At 43.5% G+C, this 25,552-nt stretch overlaps 1 protein-coding gene across 1 annotated transcript in view; it reads right to left on the bottom strand.

Moving 5' to 3' along the window:
• Nucleotides 1-25,552, bottom strand: part of LOC145344349 (mucin-6-like) — a 185,967-nt gene that overhangs the window by 89,452 nt on the left and 70,963 nt on the right. Inside the window, exons 17-20 of the mRNA XM_080191478.1 lie at nt 22,708-22,889; nt 15,251-15,383; nt 5,735-5,844; nt 912-1,063 (exon numbers count right to left, since the gene is read on the bottom strand). Coding sequence (XP_080047604.1) covers nt 912-1,063; nt 5,735-5,844; nt 15,251-15,383; nt 22,708-22,889 — 577 coding nt within the window. The remainder of the gene's footprint in view (nt 1-911; nt 1,064-5,734; nt 5,845-15,250; nt 15,384-22,707; nt 22,890-25,552) is intronic.

The raw sequence follows: 25,552 nt of genomic DNA, 5'->3' as shown, positions 1-25,552 counted from the left end.
TATAGTTGCAACATATTCAAAGTTCTTTTTTGATACTCCTGAGTTCTTCCTTTATAACTAACTGTTAGCTAATGAAACATGCACATGTTTTCAAATGTATTTGACATTGCCATCATATCACATTGATTGAAAATTGATTAAATCTGTATAAAATCCAGAAGGCAAATTGTTCCATTTGGTGTGACTATAAATCCACATTAGCTGTGCCATTATTAGCATTTATAGATTGCATAACAATATAACTTCTGGGCAGTGAGGGGTGAGGTCAACATAGAGAGAGACTTGAAACTATTTAAAAGAAGGAACTATGGCTGGAAATTCCTTGATGGTTCTCACACTTAGCCACCATAGATTTGAAAGAAATTCCACTTACACAGATTTTCTCTCCTGAGCAATACTCCCTGGCTAAACAGGTAGATCCTTCAGGATAGAGTCAGTGCTGGACATTTTATGGCAATTAAGATGTTTCCATGGTGTTTTGTTTTAAATAATCAAGTTTTAAGATCAATGCATCATTAAATAAACTAATTTGTTTGGGGTGGCATGGCGGCTAGTATTGCTGCCTCACAGGGCCGGGGACCCAGGTTTGATTGCCAGCTTGGATGGAGTTTGCACATTCTCCCCATATCTGTGTCAGTTTCTTCTGGGCACTCTGGGTTCCTCCCATGATCCAAAGAGGTGTGGGTTAGGTGGATTGGCCATGCTAAATTGCCCCTTAGTGTCAGGGGGACTAGCTAGGGTAAATGTATGGGGTTATGGGGATTGGGCCTAGGTAGGATTGTGGTCAGTGCAGACCCAATAGGCTGAATGGCCTCCTTCTGAACTGTGGGATTCTATGATTCTTATCTATTAAGACAATGACTTTATCATAGCAGTTTTACAATACGTAAATACAAGGTATAGATCCTTACCATTTCTGGCATTCTTTCACTATCGTCTCCCTGGGCTGATAGTACACGCCGCTGAATTCACAAGGACAGTCTTGAAGATAGACACAGTGACTTTTCTCATTCAACACCATTCCCCATGGGCATACACAGCCAGAAATACACTTGGTTGCTAACTAAAGAGGAAGAAATGAATTGACAATCAGAATTGTATGCATTTAACTGAAAATGTGGTAAAATAAGAATTGGAAGAGCAGCACTAGGATAAGCAGAAAGCTTTCAACATGTACAGGGATTGATGGACATAAGAGTAGCCTAGAGGGTACAGCAAGGCTGCTAGAAGCCTAACATCACAGCAGGGATAAGGACTGATAGATAGCTCAGAGCACAGACTGTATGGCAGAGACCTGAAAGCATAATAGAATTAAGGGAAATGAGTGAGACCTGAGACGGTCAGCTTCTTGAAGCAGATAGGGACCTCAGATTCTTGTAAAGAGAGGTTGAAGATGTCTGCAAATACTCCCACCAGCTGATCTACACAGGATCTGAGTGCTCGTCCATGTACCCCATCCCGGCTAGTCGTTTTCCTTGGGTTGACCTTTGAGAAAGCTGCTCTGACATGCAACAGTGAACACAGATACAGGTTCATCTGGGGCTTCCTGGGTGGAGGCCATGCTCTCGCTGACCTCTTGATCAAAACAGGCGTAGAATGCATGAAGTTCATCAGGGAGGAGTGCATTGGAGCCAGGAATTTTACATTCCTTCATCTTGTAGCCTGTTATGTGTTGCAGACCTTGCCATAGTTGGTGAGAATTGGTGTGGCTAGCCTGAGACTCTAACTTGGTCCGATAAATTGATCTTGTACTGTCTTTGGCATCTTTGATGGATCTCCTTAGATCGTATCTGGCTTTCTTGTATAGGTCAGTGTCGGGCGACTTGAATACCTCAGACTTGGACTTCAGCAAGCAGTGAATATACATGTTCACCTTGATTTCCGGTTTCTCCTCCAAATTCCTCCTTTTTGTCTTTAATGGGTGATCCCTTATTGTGAGATTATGTCCTCTGGTCCTAGACTCTCGTACAAGAGGAATCATCCTCTCAGTATATATCCTGTCAAGCCCTCTGAGAACTGCATTTGTCTCAATAAGTTCACCACTCATTCTTAATTCCAATGAATATAGGCCTGACTTGCTCAACCTTTTCTCATAAGAAAATCCCTCTATACCCAGGGTCAATCTAGTGAACTTTCTCTGGACTGTCTCTAATGCCAGCATATCCTATTTGGAATAGATCCTAGAGAGCTATGGATGCTAAGTAATTGAATATATATTTTTTAAAAACCTTGATTCCAAAATGAGAGGTCTATCTTATGAAGAGAGTTTGAGCAGGCTAGAATCTCTATTGCTCAGAAGAATGAGAGGAGATCTAATTGAGGTATAGAAAATTATAAAGTGGGTTGACAAAGTAGATGTAAAGAGAATGTTTCCACGTGTAAGGCAATCTTTGCGATGAGAGGGCATCGTTTTACAATATGGGATAGTAGATTAAACGCAGATGAGGAGAAATTACTTATCTCAAAGGGTTATGAATCTGTGGGATTCATTACCCCAGAGACATTGGAAGCCAGCACACTGAATAAATATAATGAGGAGATAAACTGATTTTTAATTAGCAGTGGACAGGCAGGGAAGTGGAGCTGAAGCCAAGATGAGATTAGCCATGATCGTATTGAATGGCAGAGCAGGCTCAAGGGGCTAAGTTAACTACTCCTGCTCTCAGTTCTTATGTAAAACAATGCTCAATAAATTTGGGAGATTAAGCAAATCAAATGATACGGAGATGGTGCAGTTGAAGTAGATTAGTCATGATCTGATTGAATGACAGAACAGGCTGAAAGGTCTGAATTGCCAACTCCTGCTCCAATTTCTAATGAATGAACTCCATCGTGAAGTGATTCATGCTTACTTGGAATTTTACTGTGAAAAATAGATGGAAAGAAGTTGACCACACTGCTGACCTGTAACAATGTTACCTCTAAAGATGAGCGGGTTAGGTTGATTGACCATGCTAAAATTGCCCCTTAGTGTCCCAGGATGCGTAGGTTAGCGGGATTAGCGGGTAAAATATGTAGGGATATGGGGGTAGGGCCTGGGTGGGATTGTGGTCAGTGCAGACCCGATGGGCTGAAGGGCCTCTTTCTGCACTGTAGAGTTTTTATGATTCGATGAAAGGTGAATGTTTTAGTACCATCCTAACCATTGCCTTTTTGTCTTGTCTCAGGCCCTTCTCAGCATCTGGATACAGCAGAAAAGGACACTTTAAAGAAGAAGAAAACCTCTTAAGGATGCAGCATTTATATGCTCCATTCACCCCATGCTCCAGCATAGGTGCCATACAGATTTGATTCCACCATAAAGAGAATAATGGGCCACATGCATAGAGGTTCAAGGAGTCAATCATCTTTCAAAGATGAATCCATGTAAATGATGAACCAATGTGGCAATGGTATGCTGAAAGCATTACACTAAATCAGCAAGGCTGCTCCTTTATCACCCAGTAGCCAATAAGATGCCAACATGCTAGCTGGGTCAGATTGGCCCAGCAACAATGCAGTGCAGCAATCTGCAACCAGGGCCTCAATAACTTCACTACCTGGAATTCCCTGGCCATGAACATCTCAAAGATTCCCAACATGAGGAACAATAAATTTGCACTAGCTTTGCGAAGGTCATCAACTGGATAATCCATGGAAGCAGCAGAGTTAGGCAAATGTTTTGTTGGAAAGCAATAGCTTGGGAGCAGAATGAATGGAAGGCAATTACTGTTTTTGGAATTAAATTTAGAAGTTAAGTATACAGCATAGTTTTACAGCAGCTTCTGAGGTTTGAATGTTCTTTCATGAAAGATTAAAGGAGCGGTGAGAATGCATCAAGAAATATTAAAGCAAAGAGGAATGAGAACAAATGGGTCATTAGAATTGTCGGTAATTAACATGGCCCTTGCATCTCTTACTGTAATATACCATCCTCCTTCATCTATTGCAATTTCAGGAAACCCAGGTCTAAAGATGTTTCCTATATCGCAATCTACAATTGAGTTCTTGGAGCGAGTGTTTAAAAACTGAACTCAAGAAAACTAGTGTATAACTCATTTCAATTTTCAGCACAACTGCTGTGAATTGCTATACTCTGAAATGAAGTTTGTATAGTTATTTTGTGTTCATAGCTTTGGTCACCTAGAAAATATCAACACTTTAAATAGCAACTCTTCTGCTACAGATAAAAAGATCATGAACATGTGAAAGGCAAAAACACAGGTTAATACTTTGGATGGATCCTGCTTATCAGTGAAAAGCTACCTGATATATTGTCAAGACGGTATGAATGAGCTCTGTCAGGTGTTGATTTATAACTGCTGCATAATGTTTCGGCTCTGCAAACTTCTCCAAATTTCTTTAAAGTCCTTCATAAAGCTTTAGCAATATATCAGCCAGATTTTCAAGGTATGGCCAGGATAAAGGCTCATTCTACCAGAAGTAATTAGCTTATGTAATGTTTGGTCATGTCCTGCGACTCTCAAACATCTCAAGATGATCATAGGTGGGTCTTATATACATTTGACCTTTCCTGGTACATAACACTTGTGATTTTCATCTCTACAATCATCACTATCTGTGGTACTTAGAATTCTATTTTTAGTATATAGCCCAAATCTCTTATTCACATTTTTGGGGATAAATCTTAAGTAATGCAGCAGGGTTAAGAACAAACATTAATGGACAATTAGCAGGATATTGATAGGAAATTAACAACACGTAGATCTGATACAGACCATCAAAAATATTCATAGAACCATAGAATTCTACAGTACAGGAGACAGCCATTCGGCCCATCGAGTTTGCACCAACCACAACTCCACCTAGGCCCTATTCCCGTAACCCCATGCATTTACCCTAGCTAGCCCCCCTGACACTAAGGGGCAATTTAGCATGGCCAATCTACCTGCACATCTTTGGACTGAGACAGGAAACCAGAGCATCCAAAGAAAACGCATGCAGACATGAGGAGAATGTGCAAACTCCGCACACAATGACCCAAGCTGGGAATTGAACCGGGTGCCTGGTGCTGTGAGACAACAGTGCTAACCACTGTACCACTATGCCACCCAGATTTACTTTGTTTTTTTTTAATTGACTGTGGGGTTAGTGGGAAGCCTGGGCAGGAAGGTGGTTTTCATTAGCTACCTCCTCTCCAATGCCACCTTCCTCAATCAGGCATTTGTTGCTCTTGCGAGATGGACCACTTCTAGAAGCTGGCGTTAGAAAGCTATCCCAATCCCATTTAATAGATCCCTACAGTGAGGAAGAGGCCATTTGGCCCATCGGATCTACACCGATTCTCTGAGCGCAAGTCTTATCCAGATTCTCCCGTCCCTGTATCCAACACAACATTAACCTCTTTTCATCTTTCACATGTTGAGTCTGCCATCTACATTTTCATTACCTCGTCATCTCCAGCAACAGATTAGCTTATTAAAGTGATGATGATTATCCAGGTACCTAAGGCTATAACCTTAAAAGAGGAAGTAAAAGAGCGAGTAAATTATAGAGCATTTTTACATTGCTGAGAATCGTCACCTTTGAAGACCACGGAACATTTTCTTCATAATCGATGAAGTTATTTTGCATTTAAGACACTCATTGTTGCAAGGTAAGAAATGCAGCAGTCACTTTGCAGACAAACAGAAATTTGACAGTGGTCAGATAATCTAATTTTAGTGATGTTAATTAGTTTATTTTCTTTCTTATGCAGAATAATCCTTGAAGTTCTACACTATTTTCTACTCACACTACGAGTTTCTGTAGCATGCATCTGGCATGTTGGTTGATAAGCGGCTCCATATTCACCTTCTTTTGCATTTGCACAGTTGAAGTAAATTTTAGGATGTTCACACATTTCTAAGGAAGAATATTTAATGCTTCATTACTAAAATATATAACATTGTATCAAGGATATCTTATAGTGGTCAAATTAATAGATTAGATTTGCTAATGGCCTGTTTCATTCAAAATTATTACTGTATTATTTGAGTACAAATCAATTTGATCACATTTTAAGTACTTTGGGGAAAATATTTAGAGATAGGTTAAAATCTAAAGTTAAAGTTCAATATACAATGTGAAAAATTTCATATTTTGTTTATACTTTTAAAAGAATCTAAGTTAACAATTGTTTTCTACCTCTGGAGGTGAAAGAGTTGTCGAAACATTCAACGTTGCCATTTTGACAAAAGCTAGGAAGAGAATAAAATGCAAGTTGTGTTAATTATACAATCCATATTATACAAGTTCTATCCTAGTTCAGCTGTAAATTTGTAAAAAGGATGCTTAGTCAAAATTAAACCCTTGCCATTGGATCTCCACTGAATACAGCAGTGAAGATTAAATTAAAATATTGTGAAACCCTCAAGTACATCAAGCAGGAAGGCAAGTTAGTACATTGAACATTTTGCAGTGGATGACTTATTTGCCTGGCATTGAAGAAAAGTTGCCAAGGCTAGCATGAAAAGTGTGGGAAAACATACCAACTAACTCTAGAAGTTCTAGCATTGAAAGAAATATAACTAGGGAAAAATAGAATAGCTTCACACAGCTCCTTACAAAACTAATGTCCTCCTTTTAAATGAAAGTGGAATAGCCAGTAGAAGTTCTTTCCCATGTACGTTATTTCCCTAATTCCTATTTCTGTACACTGGTTGCAGATAATGGAAAATCTGATATAGAAAATACCTTAATGAAACAACATTGCTACCTCAAGAAATTATCTTCCTCATGCTGAGGGAAAAACTCACATGGGGTTTCAGGTTCGATCTATTGCTGTCATTAATGATGGGTCTCATGAGTTTAAAAGTTCAATAGCAAACTGCTAACAAACTAGCTGATTATTGAGTTTTGCCGCATACTGCATGCTACAATCATTCTAGAAAGCCCCCAAAGGTTTACATTGATGAATTTCCATGGAATTTTCAATAAACCTAAACTTAACATTCTAAAGAGGTTTTCCATGATATTTTCATGTAAATATAAGATTCATGATAATACTGTTCAGTGATCCCAATACTGCCAATAGATAGCCCAGATTTCCCAATATTTAACACTTCAATCATGGCCCTTCTGCAAACAATGGAGGGTTAATAAATTGCTTTGGAATAAAAGAACCATATGAGTAATGAGGATCCTGGCAGTTTTTCGTTTTTATGCCAGTGGTCGGACATTTATTCATGTAATGAATATTCTTTTTCATGGCAACATATGCGGCAGCATGGGGGCACAGTGGTTAACACTGCAGATTCACAGCACAAGGAACTCTGATTTCTGGATTGCGTCACTGTCTGTACGGGGTCTGCATGTTCTCCCAGTTTCTATGTGGGTTTCCTACAGATGCTTCAGTTTTCTCCCACAGTCCAAAAGACATGCTGGTTAGTGATCCGAAGCCAGTTGAAATATGAAACTAGACACTAATACTTTCCTGGTAATAGGTTTATTTACAAGAAGCAGCATTACCCATGCTGCTTTCTAGCTACCACAACATCGTCCTCAGCAGTCTTTCTTTACAAATGTTCTCATCTGATATCTTAATATAATTGACATATGATTAACAGATTTCCATTTGTTTAACAAAATACCACCCAAATATTTTTAAAACAAATCAAAGAGAAAAACATTCATATATGGTATAAATTAATAATACAACATTTCTCTCCTTTAGGATTTCCAATAATTACTTTGAGCAAGCTTTATCTTTGTAAAGCAGTCTAATAATTGATGACTTTTTTTGTTTTTTTTTCCTTTTTCATTCACGGGTTTTAAGTCGGTCCACCTCGTGTCCAACGAGGGGCATACACGCGATGGGTCGTACTGGGGCTGCTCTTGGTTGTTCGAGATTGGCCTAGTGCTTCATGTCGTTAGTGTGTGCCTAAACTGGACCAGATATTGGCAAGATGACAGCTCAGTGACTATCGCTGATTGCTGTGCAGACACATGGATTTGGGCCGGTGTCTGTGGGAGTTTGCGCATTCTCCCTGTGCTTGCATGGGTTTTCTCCGGGTGCTCCGGTTTCCTCCCACACCCCAAAGATGTGCTGTTAGGCTGATTGGCAGGAATAAATTGTACCTAAATTAGTTTCCCTCAATCTGGATGGCCATAAAACATTAGACAGGGGTCATGGGTGGAGAGGGGGACTGGTGGTGTTGAGATGGCGGCATGGGCTCGTTGGGCCGAAGGGCCTGTTTCCCGGGCTGTTTTTGTTCTTTGTTTGTTTGTTTGACTTGCATTGATTCATTTTGTCTGACAGATCTCTTTTCTCTCCACAATTCTTTTAAACCAGCAGGGTCATTCATTAACCTTTCCTTAGTTACGATCTTTGTTGAATGTACATTAACCCATAGAGAAGGCTCTCACATTGACGGGTCAAACTTTTATAAAGGTGATTTCCCTCAAGATCTTTGAGTAAAATACAAAGCTAAGACTTCTAGTTGAGCCCCCTAGAGTCTGTCCCTGTACAAATAGAGTATCACACTTTTTATATTCTTGGTTTCTCAGCCAAGTGCCAAAATATTTCATTCTTACACACCAAAGATGTGTGATATCTTTGTACTCAAATTACCATCCAGATGGTTGGCAATGGGAAGTGTCACTAATAAAGATTCATTTCATATCCTTTGGGTCACCCAAGACTGGAAATTTAAAGATGTGTTTCTTCAAAAACAATTTTGTCAGGTTATTTTTGTCCTCAAAATCTACTCAATTGTAGAATGTTTCATCATAGTATTACCTACAGATCATAAATGGCTTAGGATCTTGTCTGAGTGTTTTAAGGACTCTGGATCAGGATCCCAAACTACATTAGGAAGCCAGAATAGACCCTAACAATCTTTTTTTTTAAATTTTTGTATAAATGTGAGGATAGGATGCTTCACTCCAGGAGGAATTCTGCTGACAAATTAGCAATCTTTGACAGTAAAGTTTTATTTAATAGCACAGTTTAACCATAGCTCTAACAAATGAAGCAGTTTAACTATTACCCATTGAAAAATATTTAAACAAAACTCTTTAGTTTTGTTTTTTGTGTTCCAAATAGCCAATATTCTAAACATTCTCCTCACAGACTCAAAAACCACTTTAAATACAATTAGCAATGATAAATATAGTTGCTATAATGAGTATAAACAGCCTTGCAGCTTTCAGAAAGTTTTTGTGGGGGGAACAGGTTGTAGACCTCTGTCTTTAAACAAATGCCAGCCAGAACTCAAATTAGTTTAGTTTCTTCTTTGGATGCAAAATCTTTCTTTGATGACCTATATGTCAGGGTATGTGCAATGCTTTTTAGATATGATCATTGATACATCGTTATTCTCAACCTCTTCTCCAAATTCCTTCCAACTATCCAATACTTCTTATTGAAAATTGAAAAATGCTAGAAAAATATTTCAATTTCTAATTTCTAGCATCTGTAGTATTTTGCTTTTATTATCCCATTCTTTTTGCTTGGTTTCTTTTAATAAATTATCTTCTAATTATTTTGCAGCACTAAGATTTTCCAGTCATAAAGGCTTCTACTTCTAACAATATTCCTAAGATGTCTGTAGATCTTGTTCGATGGCATAGTCTGATTAAGCAAAAGCCTCAACTTTCCCTCCTATCTCTCTCTGGGCTATGTGATGACCTGGATTGGGGAGGGGAGGTAATAATCGGAGGCTATTGAAGCTTGTGAGCGGTCAGCATGCTGGCACTGGCCACTAGACACGCTGGCAGTGCCCACTGGGACCCTGGCAGTATCCACAAGGCAGCCTGGCACTGCCCATTGGGCACCATAACTGTGCTAGGGACAGTGTCAGTGGGATGGAGCCAGAGTGGGGTGGAGCCAGGACATGGTCAGGAGTAGCGAGGAGCTTTACAAAGGTGGGAAGGAACCCTGCAGGGATGAGGGAAGCATTGCCGGGGATGGAGGGAGGATAGCTGAGGGGGGTGATCGGCAGGAGCTCTTTGGGAGGGGGGGAGAGTGGCGATGTCCATGGGGGGGGGGGAATCCCGATGTCCATGGGGTGGATGGGGGGAAGGGTGGTAGGAAATCTTTCGGTACTGGGAGATCGGGGCACATGCACAATGATGCCCCTAAAATTCAGCAGCCAGCTTCACCAGTGAAGTAGCCAGCTTCCCCCATAAATGCAATAAGATTGCATTTCTAAACTTGCCCAAAAACGAGACTGAAATTTTCTCACTCATCCAGCACTCGAATTTTTTCACAAAATTCCACTCATCTCTTTTTGAGAATTTAACTCCAGTTAACTTCAGGAGCCTATCCATGTGCAACACTTTAGCACAATCTAACAATTTGAAAGTCAGCATTGAAGAATGTGAAATGGTCTTGTACATTACTGATTGCCTTCTGATTCCTATTTGACTCCACCAGATAGGACAACTTTGGAGGGATTGCAAAACTGGCCTATAATCCCACACAATAAATTCTCCATTCAACAACGGAAGTACTCATGAAAATCTATGTCAAAATGTGCTTACATACAAATACTACAAAGTTGCAAAGAACATCTCAGTGTCTAGTAACTGTAATTCTGTATCTGAGGATTATCACAACTCAAGACACTCAAAATATTATGGACATGATCTTACCAGCTCACCTTGCCCATTGATCAGAGTGGCAAGCCAGGAAGATAGCCTGAGAGGTCAAAAATCCAATTCGATTGTCAGTTTCCCGTCAAGAACTACAAAGTTTTTCACAGTAACTTCATTGCAATATGAATGTGAGCCTACTCATGACTAATAAATAAATAAACTTCACTTTACCATAAGATTGCCTGGATATCCTTATGATTATCAAGTCCAGGATGATTGCTTCACCCTTGCCGGATGCTTCCCATCTCATTGATGAGGTGTCACAGGGCCAAAAAATCATTACTGCTTTGCAGTCACAGAAACAAGGTGCCATGGCCATGCCGGCAGAATTGTAGGCCATTGTAGCCCTGGGTGGTCGGGGACATGGCCAGGCAGTGCCTAATGGGCAGCACTGGCCTGGTAGTGTCCAACTTGCAGTTGGCAGTGCGTGGTTGGGCACTGTAAGTGTACTGGGGCCTGAGTGGGGGTAGGGGCTACACACTGACAGGTGGCTATGCAATTTAATGGGGGGAGGGGGTTTATGCACGGGGGACAATGTGTTGGGGGGGGGGATGATAGACAGGGTCACAGTGTGAGGGGGGGTTATATCAGGGATACACCAGGGAATCCATTGGGAGGGGTCTGATGCCCTGATGGCAGTAGCCCATGTCGATGTGAGGGGTGATCATGCTGCCAATGAAGGGGGAGTGGGTGCAATGTCCATGGGGGGAGGTGGGTAGGAGGTGGTATGTGCGAAATGTGCCTCAGCACTTGACATCGGCTTCACTGGCATGTGTAGGCTCTGCCCTGCCCCGATCCAGTGTAATCCCCCCAGCTGTCAAGAAAATTGAGACAGTGCCAGAAAATTGCAGCGCCAAGTTCACCAGAAAGACTGGCGCAGAGAATTCCCATTTTCTCATCGTTATAACACTTATAATTCTTTTGGTGAAATTCCACCCTTTTTTTCCTTCAACGTGTTTCTTTTATGAAGGAAGTTTACATTGACCTGTAAGCACAAAATCCAGTGGCTGATCATAGTGGGGTCAGAAACTTTACAAAAGACAGCTCTTTAAATTTCAACAATTGCTTCCTGCGAAACATTCAGGGGTAATGGAGGTCAACCTCATCAATATTCTGATAGGTTGCATATCGCTACAGGAATTCCTGACATGCTAAATGCATGAAAATTATCCCTGTTATGTCAGCAGAAATAACTATTTGAAATTGAGCCTGACAAAAGAAATGGCAATTGCTGATCAAACAGCAAAGAGGGAATGGTTTATAGGTGGTCTCATATGTAGAAAAATACTGAAACAGATCAAGGCATTCAATAATGCAAGGTACTATCCGCTTGATCTACCCACAATGGTACTATTACTTTTGTACCTGATTGAGGAAGGCTTACATTTTAACTTCTTGAAATAATGCAAAATGCATTCATTATTCAACTCACCACATCCGATCAAAAATGATCACTCTCTTGCCAGCAGGTACAATTGCACCATTTTGCAAAAAACATGGACAGCTGGACGCCCTAACACATGTGTTGGTATCGTCTAGAAAAGTATCTGGTGGGCAGTTGCAGCCATCTACTGGAACACCATTCTCACTGCATTCGAGGACTGAATTGGACAGTGAAAAGCAGGTATGGTTGCATGCTTTAGAATCGTAACTGAAAACTTGGAGGCCATGGCAAGAAATTTCTGAAAGTAAAAGTTGAGCATAGTTCATGAATCATTCTGAAATACAGCACAATGCAAAATCTTTTTGGATTGGTTACATGGTAATGTTAAAATTATTTTCGTTGTCCATTTTGAAATACTAAAACAAATAATAAAATAATTCAAAACTTCTATGTAGATTCTCCAGCTCATCTGTTATTTGTCATTCTTCAAATTTTCAAATTTACCAAAAATACAGTAGATGATTAGAAACCACTTGCAGGAATTTTTGCCAAGGAATTTTTTTTCCAGAATTATAATAAACTCAAGGACTTTAAAGCAAAGTACAGGTGTCTAAAACACAGCTTCATGGCAATGAGAAACAGTTGCAGCTGGATATTGATGCAAAAATGGTAAATCTCAATCTGACTTCAGATAAAAGAGATCCAACTGTATCAAAACATTTGGGGAGACTACTTCACACAGCTGTGGATTTACATTATGGGCAGAAGAACTCCAAAGTGGTGCAATGTCAGGTTTGAAAGATGCTCTGGAATTGTCTTAAGTCTCCTGAACTGCTAATAAGCCTTCCTTACAGACTTTAATTATTTAGAAGAGAATCCATGTTCTTTATTGTAGAATAAATTAGATTCATATAAGCAATTAGGTTGTATAGAAAAGTAAGTCTGTTTTAAACGGTCCTACAATAGTAGGGGCTAAGGCTGCAGCAGTAGCTAAAGGGTTAATGATTCACTATATACTCACCATTATACCGAAAATCAAGAAACTAGCTGAAGCAGGCAGGGTTAGAAAAACAGGGGCCTAGCAGACACTCAAGGTCTAAAGGCCAGATAACTGGCCATCTGACTCTAAGGAGGATAGAAAAATAAACCACCATTCTTCTTCTCTATCTAGTTACGGTAAATCACAAGGGACAGGGACTGTAGGATGATTTAGACCAAGGACACTATAGATAAGTCCTAGGACCATAGATTTAATTAATGGGACAATGATTAAAGGGGTAGTAGAGATAGTAAGGATAATAGGGAGTATTGTAACCTGCTTGCAGAGTTGTTTGTTTCACTGTATAAAAATAGCGCGGGTTTGCTCAAAAAATCAGAGTTCTCTCGGTGTTGACGGAGGTGGACTCTCCGTGGTATCACGACAATAAACTCTCCTGACGCCTGACTCTGAACGTCTCTGCCTGAGTTATTCTGAGCTAGGAGTTTCCTCGACATTTATAAACGATCTGATGTGGACCAGAGCTCCGGACACATGGTTAACCTTCAGAGCTCTCTTTGAGGGTAAGTTGTGGTTTTCAGCTGCCACTTTAACTCAAACATTACTGCCTGTTTCTCATTTAACAGTTCCAGATCTCACTACAGTAGCACATCTTTTAACCTACTTCATAATGCATTAACTGTGAAGGTTACTCTCAACTAAGAAATTTCAGCACTATTTATCTGATTACATTCAAGAAGCTTGACAGCATCCAGAATGAAGCAGATTACTTGAACTATCACCTCAATGCCAACTCATATTGGCAACAGTGTGTACCATCTACAAGAAATACTGCAGCAACTCAGATTCCTTGAACAGCACCTTACAAACCCATGACCTCTCCCACCTTGAAGAACAAGACCAGCAAATGCATGGAACATCACCACATGTGAGTTCCCTTTCAAGCCACACAATATTCTGTCTTGGAAATATATCGCTACTCCTTCACTGTCACTTAGTCAAGATCCTGGAACTTCCTCCCTAAGAAAACTGTAGGTGTGTCTATCACGGACTGCTGCAGTTCAAGAAGGTGGCTCACCATTATATTCTCAAGAACAATCAGGAAGAAGCAATACAAGATACAAAATTGATTTGTCGACAGAAGACGGAGAGTGATTGTAGAGGATTGCTTTTCAAAGTGGAGGCCTGTGACCAGCTGTGTGCCTCAAGGGTTGGTGCTGGGTCCACTGTTATTTGTTATTTATATTAATGATTTGAATGAGAATTTAGGAAACATAGTTAGTAAATTTGCAGATGGCACCAAAATTGATGGCATAGTGGACAGTGAAGAAGGTTATCTAGGATTACAACAGGATCTTGATCAATTAGCGCAGTGGGTTAATGAATGGCAGACGGAGTTTAATTTAGGTAAATGTGAGGTGATGCATTTTGGTAGATCGAATCAGAACAGGACCTACTCAGTTAATGGTAGGGTGTTGGGGAAAGTTGTAGAACAAAGAGATCTAGGAGTACAGCTTCATAGCTCCTTGCAAGTGGAGTCACAGGTGGACAGAGTGGTGAAGAAGTATTCAGCATGCTTGGTTTCATTGGTCAGAACATTGAATACAGGATGGAGATGTCTTGAATTGTACAAGATACTAGTAAGGCCACACTTGAAATACTATGTTCAATCCTGGTCACCCTATTACAGAAAGGATATTATTAAACTGGAAAGAGTGCAGAAAAGATTTACTAGGATGCGACCAGGACTTAATGGTTTTAAGTTATAAGGAAAGGCTGGATAGACTAGGACTTTTTTCCCTTGGAGCATAGGGGGCTTAGGGGTGATTTTTTAGAGGTCTGTAAAATTATGAGGGGCATAGATCAGCTAGATAGTCAACATCTTTCCCAAACGTCGGGGAATCTAAAACTAGAGGGCATAGGTTTAAGGTGAGAGGGGAAAGATACAAAAGGATCCAGAGGAGTAATTTTTTTTCACACAGAGGGTGATGAGCATCGGAAATAAGCTACCAGAGGTAATACTAGAAGCATTTAGAGAGTTACATGGGTAAGATGGACATAGAAGGATATGGGCCAAATGTGGGCAATTGGGATTAGCTTAGTGGTAAAGATTGGGTGGCGTGGACAGGTTGGGCAGAAGGATCTGTTTCCATGCTTTAAATCTCTATGACTCTAAGCAATAAGTCCTGGGTTTGCCCACAGCACACACATCCCAAGAATTAATAAAAACTATTCTAAGCCCTATTAATGGCTTTGAAATCAAAAAATAACAATTCTCATTGAACACTTACTGCATTGATTCACAACATTTCTCCAGTCTGTCAATATCACACCTTTTATGGCACAAGCACGAGCATACACTCCAAGGGAATTGCACATGAAATCCTGGCTTTTCTCATAATTGCAAGTTTCAAACTTACACCTCTGAAGGAAACAAAATAACACAAAAGAGACATTTTAAAAAGACAAAATAACACCTGAGAATTCAAACTTCTTCAAATGAAAACACTTTCATTTGTGCATTTTCATCTTTATCACCTGGACGATAATCTGTTGAAGCAGATCACCTGCTCTTCACAGAACCCAGCCGATCTTCATTGATATTTACATTAAAAATGAATGACAACTTTCAGCATTTCATCAGCACTTTAGAGCTGCGCACGAACTTATCCAACAATAAAAGCTGAAAGGCTAAAGTTGATAAATACAGAGAAATAGGACACTCGTGGAAATATCTGGGAACATTATGGGGAAAAAACTTAAGGCTTAAGAATTTCTATACACAATTGTTTTGCACCTGGTTGAATTGAGGCAGGCAACATGCAAACCATTCTGCCTGTTCACCAAAACGCTAATAACATGAAGCCCAGCTCAAAATGTGCTGCTGACTACAGGTAAAGCAGAGAGCCCAGCTTTTCTGTCCTTCTTAAAGGCAGCCTGCTCCTTAGTGCACTCAGGCTACAGCAAGTAATTAAACAAGTGCCAATGAGTCTTTGAGAGAAGAAAGAAATGGCAAAGATGAAAGAAGGGGCTCCTAGATACTCTATATTAGTGCTGGAGGGCTCAGCTCAGCAGGTCAGGATTGACAAATGTCACATTTTTAAAGGTAGCTGGAAGGCCCTCAAGATATAGCACCTGAAAAGAGCAGGTGATCGCAGAGGTCAATTCCTGGTGTCAGCCATCAGGACTCTTGCCCAATGATCAGATGTCCCACCTCCTTCCCACACATTTAACAATGCTTTCAGCCTCACTCTCACTTCTCATAGAACCACTTATATCCAGCTATACATTTATGGCAGGCACGTCACCCAAACACATTGCATCACATTCTTTAACATTCTTCCACCTCTTGAAAGAAAGACTGCACATAACTAGTGAGAGTAGCAGAGTACTAGAAGGGGGAAAGCCTATTCTGTATTGTCCAAGGACACTGGACGAGACTGTGATCCAAGGTAGAACAGATAGTGATTGAGGCTACTGCATCTGGTATTGTGGAAAATCTTCAGGATGAAGGTGCCTTATGCACTTTTCTCAAATCTCACTTCACACACATTTTGCACAATGTTCAGCTGCAAGTAGTGTGAATATGGATCTCTTGCTCCCCAACCCAACTCACTTCTTCCCCTCCAGTCCTCTGCTTCTGCATTTATTCTTTCAGATACCCAAGAAATGCCACCTGGGCAACGAGTGCATCTTCACCATTATGAGCATGACCAGCAGCAGATGCTTGATGGAGTAGTATCCTCACTTGAACAGAATAACAGCTACCAGCTCAGATACTATGTGCACTTTATAGGTGGTATAAAATCAGAATCAGCACATGTCGAGCCAGCACTGGGGCACAGCCTGTGCATAGACATGTGCCAGCTCAAAGGGCAAAGTATCAGGCAAACTCTGCTGCAGGGGACTTGGGTGAGGATTTCAATTTGGTGACATTCACCAGAACAATTGCATGGAAAAATCCATAGTTCATTAAGTGAAAGAGCCTCAGTCAAACAGCATGGAGGAGTCCAGCTGCAATTTAGCACAGAGTTCACACAGAGCTCTGTGACAAACTTTCGAACATGGGAGCGGTGGCCCTCTCCATGATGGCATTTACAGAGTGCTGTCTCAGCTTTCACTACAGCTTGGGCAGCAGTGACCTAACATCTGAATGCTGCATTGAAGTCTCAGATTGAAGTCATGAGATCCATGCTTCTTGCCATCCAAGCCCAGCTTGGTGCCATGGAGACTTAGATTGCATGGCTATGGATCCTAATGTTCAAAGGCACTTGATGGATGGAATTTTACGAGATTCTTTTCAAAGTGTCCAGCGAGTGTGAAAACAGGAGAGTTTCTGATTTGTTGGTGAGTTTTCACTCCCAATCTTGTGGATTTAGACATTGAAAATACGGGCTAGACCTTTTCAAACTACTAGAGGCAGTAGATGGGGCTTAACTCCCCAGACAGCCTGTAGCTCAGATCAGAGCCACAACCTGTGCATTAGCACAAAAGGCTAAAAAATATAAGTTCTCCTGACAGAAACAACCCCCCACCCCCACTCCCTCCTTCGGGCCAAATACAGCCTCCCCCCTCATTCCATAGACATCAGGGACCATCTCTTCCACCCCCCACCAACATTACCGACTCCCGGGGCCCCCATGCACATGGCACCCTCATCACCCCCTGATTGGCCGTGATTGCTCAGTGACATGACCATCTCTCTCCCCTGCCCCTGATCATCACAGCGGCACATTTCCTCCCACCCACTACCCATATCAGCACACCTGCAAGTGCTGACTTGGCCTACTCTCCATCGTAACAAGGTAAACTGCATTAAACTCGCTGAAATGCTTGACACGCCCGAACTGTCTACAGCCGATCTGCTATAAAAAGGGAAAGATCCATAAAAGCGCCAAGGATGGACAGACAGGCAGGTGGTGCTGGAAGCTTGCCTCGAGGAAGACAGCCCCCTGATTTTTCAATGCAGATCTTGTCAGGATGCTGGAGGCAGTAGAGGCAAGGCAGGAGACTTTCATCCCCCCAGCAGGATGCCGCCCCAAGGGAAGGGATAGCAATGCAGCCTAGGGGGAGGCAGTGGCAGCATGTGTGAGTGCGAGGGCACTGGCCAGGAGGACTGGAAAGCAGTGTCAGAAGAAACTGAATGACCTCATCTGGGCAGCAAGGCTGAGCGTTAAACCTGATCTCACATCTTTCCCCTAAGTGACCCCCAGATCTCCCCACTCTTCACATCTTGCACTCTTCCAATCCTGAAACCTTGCCACCCCACACTCCATGGCTCTTGGAGGAGGAGAAAGTGGGTTCCCGGACACGCGTCCTTTGTTTGAACAGAGGGGAGTACAGTAGGATGAGAGAGGAATTGGCGAATGTTGATTGGGGGAGCGCGTTGGAAGGTAGGTCTGCTGAGGAGCAGTGGAGGATCTTTAAGGAGATCTTTCTTGGTGCTCAGCAGAAATTTATTCCGATGGTTAAAAAGGATCGTAGGAGGAGAGGTAATAAGCCGTGTACAACGAAGGAGGTAAAGGAAAGTGTTAAATTAAAAGCGGATGCGTTTAGAGTAGCTAAGAGTAGTGGGCGAGAAGAGGATTGGGAGAGGTTTAACTGTCAACAAAGAATGACAAAGAAGTTGATAAAGAAGGGTAGGATAAACTATGAAGCTGGGCTAGTGCTTAATATAAAAAAGGATAGTAAGAGTTTTTATAAATATATAAAAGGGAAGAGGCTGGCTAGGGTGAACGTTGGACCCTTAGAGGATGACAAGGGAGACTTAGTGGTAGGGGATGGGGAAATGGCTGAGGCCTTGAATAACTTTTTTGTTTCGGTCTTCACGGAGGAGGGCGTGAATAATTTACCGGGTGTTAGCGATGGAAAGGTGGTAGGAGTGGAGGGCCTGAATGACATTATTGTTACTAGAAAGGCAGTGCTCGACAGACTGGAGGGACTGATTGTGGACAAGTCCCCAGGGCCGGATGGAATTCATCCAAGGGTTCTGAAAGAAATGGCAGCGGTGATAGTGGATGCCTTAGTGATTATTTTCCAAACGTCGCTGGATTCCGGGGAAGTGTCGGAAGATTGGAAAACGGCTAATGTTATGCCGTTGTTTAAGAAGGGTGGCAGGCAAAAGGCAGGGAATTATAGGCTGGTTAGTTTAACGCCTGTTGTAGGTAAAATGTTAGAATCCATGATCAAGGAGAAAATAGCGAGGCATCTTGGGGAGAATTGTTTGATAGAGCAGACGCAGCACGGTTTCGTTAAGGGGAAGTCGCGTCTGACGAATTTATTGGAGTTCTATGAGGATGTGTCTAGGGCGGTGGATAGGGGAGAGCCGGTGGATGTGGTGTTTCTTGATTTTCAGAAGGTGTTTGACAAGGTGCCTCACAAGAGGTTATTACAGAAGATCAGGGGGCATGGAGTTGGGGGTAGGGTGTTAGCGTGGATAGAGGATTGGCTGTCAAACAGGAGGCAGAGAGTGGGGGTCAATGGGTGCTATTCGGATTGGCGGTTGGTGACTAGTGGAGTGCCCCAGGGGTCGGTGCTGGGGCCTCAGCTATTTACCATTTATATAGATGATCTGGAGGAGGGAACCAAGTGTATGGTGTCGAAATTTGCTGATGACACCAAGATTGGTGGAACGGCAAATTGTGCAGAGGGTGTGGAGAGCCTGCAGAAGGATATAGATAGGCTGGGCGAATGGGCCAGGAAATGGCAAATGGAATTTAATGTTGGCAAATGTGAGGTTGGTAGGAATAATGGTAGGAAGGACTATTACTTACATGGCGAAAAACTGCAGCAGGCGACGGTGCAGAGGGACCTCGGGGTCCTTGTGCATGAGTCGCAAAAACCCAGCCTGCAGGTGCAGCAGGTGGTCAGGAAGGCGAATGGGATGCTGGCCTTCATAGCGAGGGGGATTGAATATAAAAGTAGGGAGGTCTTGCTGCAGCTGTATAGGGCATTGGTGAGGCCGCAGCTGGAGTACTGTGTGCAGTTTTGGGCGCCGTACTTACGCAAGGATATTTTGGCCTTGGAGGGAGTGCAGAGGAGGTTTACTAGGCTGATGCCGGAGTTGAGGGGGTTGAGCTATGAGGAGAGGCTGAATAAACTAGGCTTGTACTCGGTAGAGTTTAGAAGAATGAGGGGAGATCTCATTGAGACGTATAAGATGATGAATGGGATGGACAGGATAGAGGTGAAGAGGCTCTTCCCGCTCAGAAAGGACAGTAGGACTAGAGGGCACAGCCTCAAGATAAAGGGGGGGTGGTTTAGAACGGAGTTGAGGAGGAACTTCTTCACTCAAAGGGTGGTGAATCTCTGGAATTCTCTGCCTGTTGAAGTGGTGGAGGCTGCCTCGCTAAATATTTTTAAGACGCAGGTTGATAGGTTTTTGATAGGCAAGGGGATTAAGGGTTATGGGGAGAGGGCGGGAATGTGGAACTGAGCCACGACAGATCAGCCATGATCTTATTGAATGGCCGGGCCGGCTCGAGGGGCTAGATGGCCTACTCCTGCTCCTATTTCTTATGTTCTTATGACTCTTGCCATCAGATTTTACATGGCTCCATCTATCCCCAAAAGAGAAGAATGCCCATAACCGCTGAGATAGGGTGAAGACAGGGGGTCTTGTGCCAGGGATCCAAGTCCTCACTCCCTTTGTGGAGTGGGCACAATTAGTGATAGCCAGGTTGGGCTGGAACACAGAAGTGAACACCTGCTAATCCTCCATTCATTGGAGATATCCGAAGTAAGTTGCATGAAATTCAGATTCCTGTCCCTTCCTTGCTCTTAATCTTGTGTCCTGTGTTGCAGGAAGGGACCCAGATGGACCAGGCCAATCTAGCCCCCTCTGTTGCTTCCATCCATCCTCCCCATGACAGATCAGAAGACTCCTCAGAGGAAGGTGATGGTTGGACCTCCAAGTCCAGTTTTCTCTCAGCTTCCACCTCGTAGTTCACCATCACAGAGACTTTCATATCGGTGGGTCATGTTTGTGGTGAGGTATCTCTCTCTCTCTCTCTACTGCACACAGCACATCTGCTGATGCACATCGGGTTGAAGAGGGAATGTCCAAGGCCTCTGGCACGTGAGGGCCTGCCAGAGGCAAGGACTCAGCTGGCCCCAGGGTATATTCTGGGCCTGTCCGATCCCTTTTCCCTCAACTGTTGGAGATGTAGCAACAGAGCCAGGGAATGCAGGAGAGGCTGACAGCAACACTGAGCCAACTATGAGGCTGTTGGGAGGAGTCGCAAAGCTTTCAGGTGGACCAGCTGCTGCCTGTCTTGCGTGTCCACAGTGAAAGTTCTGGGGCAGGAAATCATCTCCATCAGTGGCAGGCTCTAAGCGATGACCGAGTCACAGTAGGCTACCATGGAGTCCCAGAAGGCCACAGCTGAGGGCCTCAACAGGCTTTGCCAGATTCTGCAGCCGATGGCTCAGAGGCTCGAGAGCTTGCAGGATGACACTGAGACACAACAAGCTATGGCAGCAGCCTTTTGAGAATTGGCCAACTCACCAAGGGTCATGGCTGAGGGGATGCAGAGTGTGATCCAGTCTCAGAAGGCATTTGCTGCTGCCATTGACAGGTGCCCCTGACTCATGGCCATCCCTGAGGACTCGCCCACCATGGCAAGAATGCTAGTGACGCTCCAAAACTGGCAGAGCCAGGTGATGCTGGAGCTTCTCGAGCTCACTGCAGAAGCACCGCCATCTCATGAAATGATCCAGGGGTCCACAGGCATCCTGAAAGAGGAAGAGGGAGGGCACAAGCCAGTGCCAGGGCTTTCTACCCAGCAGACTGCGGTAGTGGCTACGCCTTCTGAATTCCTGCTTCCTGACACTGGGGCATCTCAGGGACAGCGAGATGAACTCGGTGGCATACACCTGAAAGCTAGCTAGGACCCTCCGGGGGATGATCACTAAGGACATCACAGGCCAAGGAGCATATTAGGCAGCTGGCCAACTCCACCTCTGATGTACATCCCAGAGAGACACCGAAACAAAGTGGTATGCCACATAAAGAAATATTGTAGTGGCAGAAAGATGGCATGGGTAAAGGAGTACACCAGTTAATAGAATATTTAGGCACTTTAAAGTCTCACTTTCACTTGTTATATATTAGCACTTAATTTGATGGCAATTTTATTGGCACCAATGTGACTTCATTCTACTGCTGTGACTAATGTGTCTCTGATTAGCCTCCAACAAAAATGTACTTACCCCGACCTTCGCTGGAGGGACCCTGCACATTGATGTCAATGGGGGAGGATCCTCCGCACACCGATACTGGGAAAATCAAGGCTCACACATCATTCACCGGCTACAGCAGGTGGCATGCAGTGGCAGTGCGTTACAATATCTGCCATAGCATCCCCAGAAGCAGGGAGACGTTCCCTCCCACCCCCTACCTGACCTGACAAAGCCCTGCATGGATGTTTAGTGCGATCTTACCCCTCCCCAACGCCTAAATGTGGACTCAGGTGCCAGCGTACATGCAGAGCTCAGGTAGGAGTCAAACTTGTTTGCACAATGGAGCATAGTGAGTAATCATCATCCTCTGCTTGCCACAGAAACTCGCCAACACAGCGCACCCAGGTCCACTACTCTGGTCTTAAAATGTTGCAGGAGATTGTAGGGATGCATGAGGTGGGAGTGAGAGTGGGTGGAAAGTGATAGAACCCACATGTGGCAACACAGGCCTCTAGTTTTCAAAACATATGGTGATCAAGGCCTCCCTCGCTGCTCTCGCATGCCTGACCCTTGCTGCCGCCAGCTCTCCAGCACCCAGGTGGTGTTGGTTGTCATCATCCTTGTCCTTCTGGACAGCCTGTTCCCCAGCAATGCCCAGGTATTCGGCTTCCTTCTCTTCCTCCAGGAGGTCACCCTGATGCTGTGTCACGTTGCTCAAGGCACAGCACTTCACCACAATATGGGGTGAAACTGGAGGGCCCCACCAGAGAAGTCCAGGCTCCTGAACTGCATTTTGACGAGTATTATGCACCTCTCCAAGGTTGACCGGGTGGCAACATGGACCTCACATATCAGGTCTCCGTCTCAGTCTCAGGCCTCCGCATTGATGTGATCAGCCAAAACTGAGGCCGGTACCGCATGACCCCCACAAGCCATCCCTGCACCCTGGGCTCCTCCTCAAAAACCTCTGTGACATTTGAGCACCCCAACATAAAGCTGTTGTGCACATTGCTGGAGTGTCTGGTGAAAATATGCATGATATGCAGTTGATGCTCACACACCCACTGCACGTTGATGGAATGGGAGCCCCTAGGATTTTTCTCCAGGGCCTTCTGGGTGATGTGAGCCCCCTGCACATTTGGCATCTCCGCATTGGCTGCCCTGTCCCTGTAAAAAGTGGCACAGGGGCGCATTGCCTCCTTTTGGAGCAGTCTTGCAGCATGCAATGTTCAACATTTGCTCAAAGGACGCTCACATGCAGGACTACAGGGGTCTCCACTCCCTCCTTCTCCTGCTCCCCGCATTCCCCCCACCACCGTCCCCCACTCCAGTGCAAATGATGACCAGATCCTGCCTCCAGCAGCAGCCTCTCTCTTCTCCTGTGAGTGTTATGGCCTGGGCCTCCTGCGCCCGCAATTCATCCTCCTCTCCTTCTCCTCCTCAGTTTCAGCAGCAACCAAAAGAACAGCAAGATCGATGGGTTACACTGCAAAATCACCTGGAAGGGTGGGGGCGCAGGGAGGGCAGGGGAGAGATTGGGGCAAGGGAAGAGATTGGGGCAAGGAGACAGATGCAAAAGTTAGAGAACTCTGCTGACCCCCAGCCCAGCAAAACAAACTCCTCAATTCCCTCCCCATCAGCCTCCCAAAACGGCAACATACCCCCCTAACATCCCCCTCCCCAGCCCCCCAGAATGGCAACACAGGTACCCCTCAATTACCCTTTCTGTACACACATCCAGAACCCATGCAGTAGTGGCCTCAGATAGCACTGCTTAACAAGTTCTGAGGCTGCAGCACTGTCTCTGAGAGTTTCCAGCCCACTACCCACCACCAACATTATTTAATGCTGCCAGCACTAGGACCCAGGGTCAACAGTAACACCTGATGTCAGTGCTCAAACTTGGGTCTGTTCTGAGAGGTTGAACTGTGAGCAGAAGCCCTACCCCCTCACAGATTTGGAGACTCCCTGCCTGACTTGAAATGCAACATGCCCACCACAAGCCAACCCCCTCTCTGCAGCATGGAGCTTTTTGAAAACAGAGACTATTTCCTTGTTCACCCTTACTGCTTCAGTGCCTGAAGCTGATTTTTATGTATGAGGTGTTTTGCTCACCGGTTGCAGTTGCAGCAAACGAGGTCATTAAGGCAGATGAGATGGGACAATTGGAAGTGAAGCTCGCTAATTACATTGTGATGAAGGCAAAAAATGCAAATTGATGTTTCGCCCATTTTGGATAGGGCCGTGATGCGAAAAACAAGTGCCATTCCCGCTAGACAGTTCATTCCCGATTGTACAATATTTTTGTGCCCAAAAACAGGCATGATGAAATCATAAACTTTCGCCCATCATCTTTCACAGTGGCAATTACTTGGATTGCTTGGCATTGTCCTAGGAGTGTGGCAGTCATTCTGTGGTGGTCAAGCGATCCTTGGTGAAGACAGCCGAGAAAATGTGTCATTTGGGAAAAGATTCCAAGGTGAGTTCGTCGAGAATGGAGATTGGAAAGCCCTCACGTGAAAGACAAGAATTTCAGTGAGACCGGTTGGCTAACAATTAGGGGACAGTTGATGAGAAATTCACGGAAGTTGTTTTGTATCTGTCCAGACTTCGTCTATTGGTTTAAGTGTACTGTGTACTTACCTATGGACATTAGCGCATAAGACATATTTTGTAACTTGTGACTTCCTTTCAAATCTGTACATATCTGGCAAGGTATTGTTGTGGGTGAACGAATGGTGTATTTATAGTTTTTTTTTCTTGATTAATAAATACATTATTGTTTTGTTAAAAGTTCATCAGTAGCCTCTGTGATTCGATTCAGTACTCACTTTCTAAATAAAATCTTTCTAAATAAAAAATAATAATTAGGATCTATCAACCTGGGTTCCACCCTGACATCTGACTTGTATAGTAGTCACATCAGCTGGGATAACACCTCTCAGGTTACAGCACTCAAGCACTGAGCCTTTGGCTTTGCTGTTGCAGCTTCATCAGCCCAGATTGGTACAGTTTAAAGCCAGACCATAAGGCCCAGAGAATCCTGTAAGACCTGTGCTATGTCCTCCATGTTGCAGCAACTGGGATATCACTGCATAAGAGCACTCAAATAGGCAAAGACACTGAGCACTTGAACAAAGGTGAACTCTATCTTATTCTAAATATTGTTGGATTTAGTTGTGATGGAATGTTCTTTTGTGATTCTTTTAATGCCAAGACTTTGGGATACCATGATGGTGAGTAGCAGAGGGGAGGTAGGGAATTGTGAAGCAGTGGTGTGGGGATGAGATTTCAGGGCAGCAAAGTCTCAGTAGCCTACCACAACAGCTCATCTGGAGAGAGTACATCTCAGATGTCTTCTTCTTTTCTTCTGTCTCTTCCTCCTCTAGTTGGAGTATTGTATACAGCACATA

This window comes from Carcharhinus amblyrhynchos, chromosome 6 (genome assembly GCF_965287045.1).
Source record: "Carcharhinus amblyrhynchos chromosome 6, sCarAmb.v2.hapA, whole genome shotgun sequence".
In the NCBI taxonomy this organism is placed as follows: Eukaryota; Metazoa; Chordata; class Chondrichthyes; order Carcharhiniformes; family Carcharhinidae; genus Carcharhinus; species Carcharhinus amblyrhynchos.
This window is presented reverse-complemented; position numbering and strand designations above follow the sequence as displayed.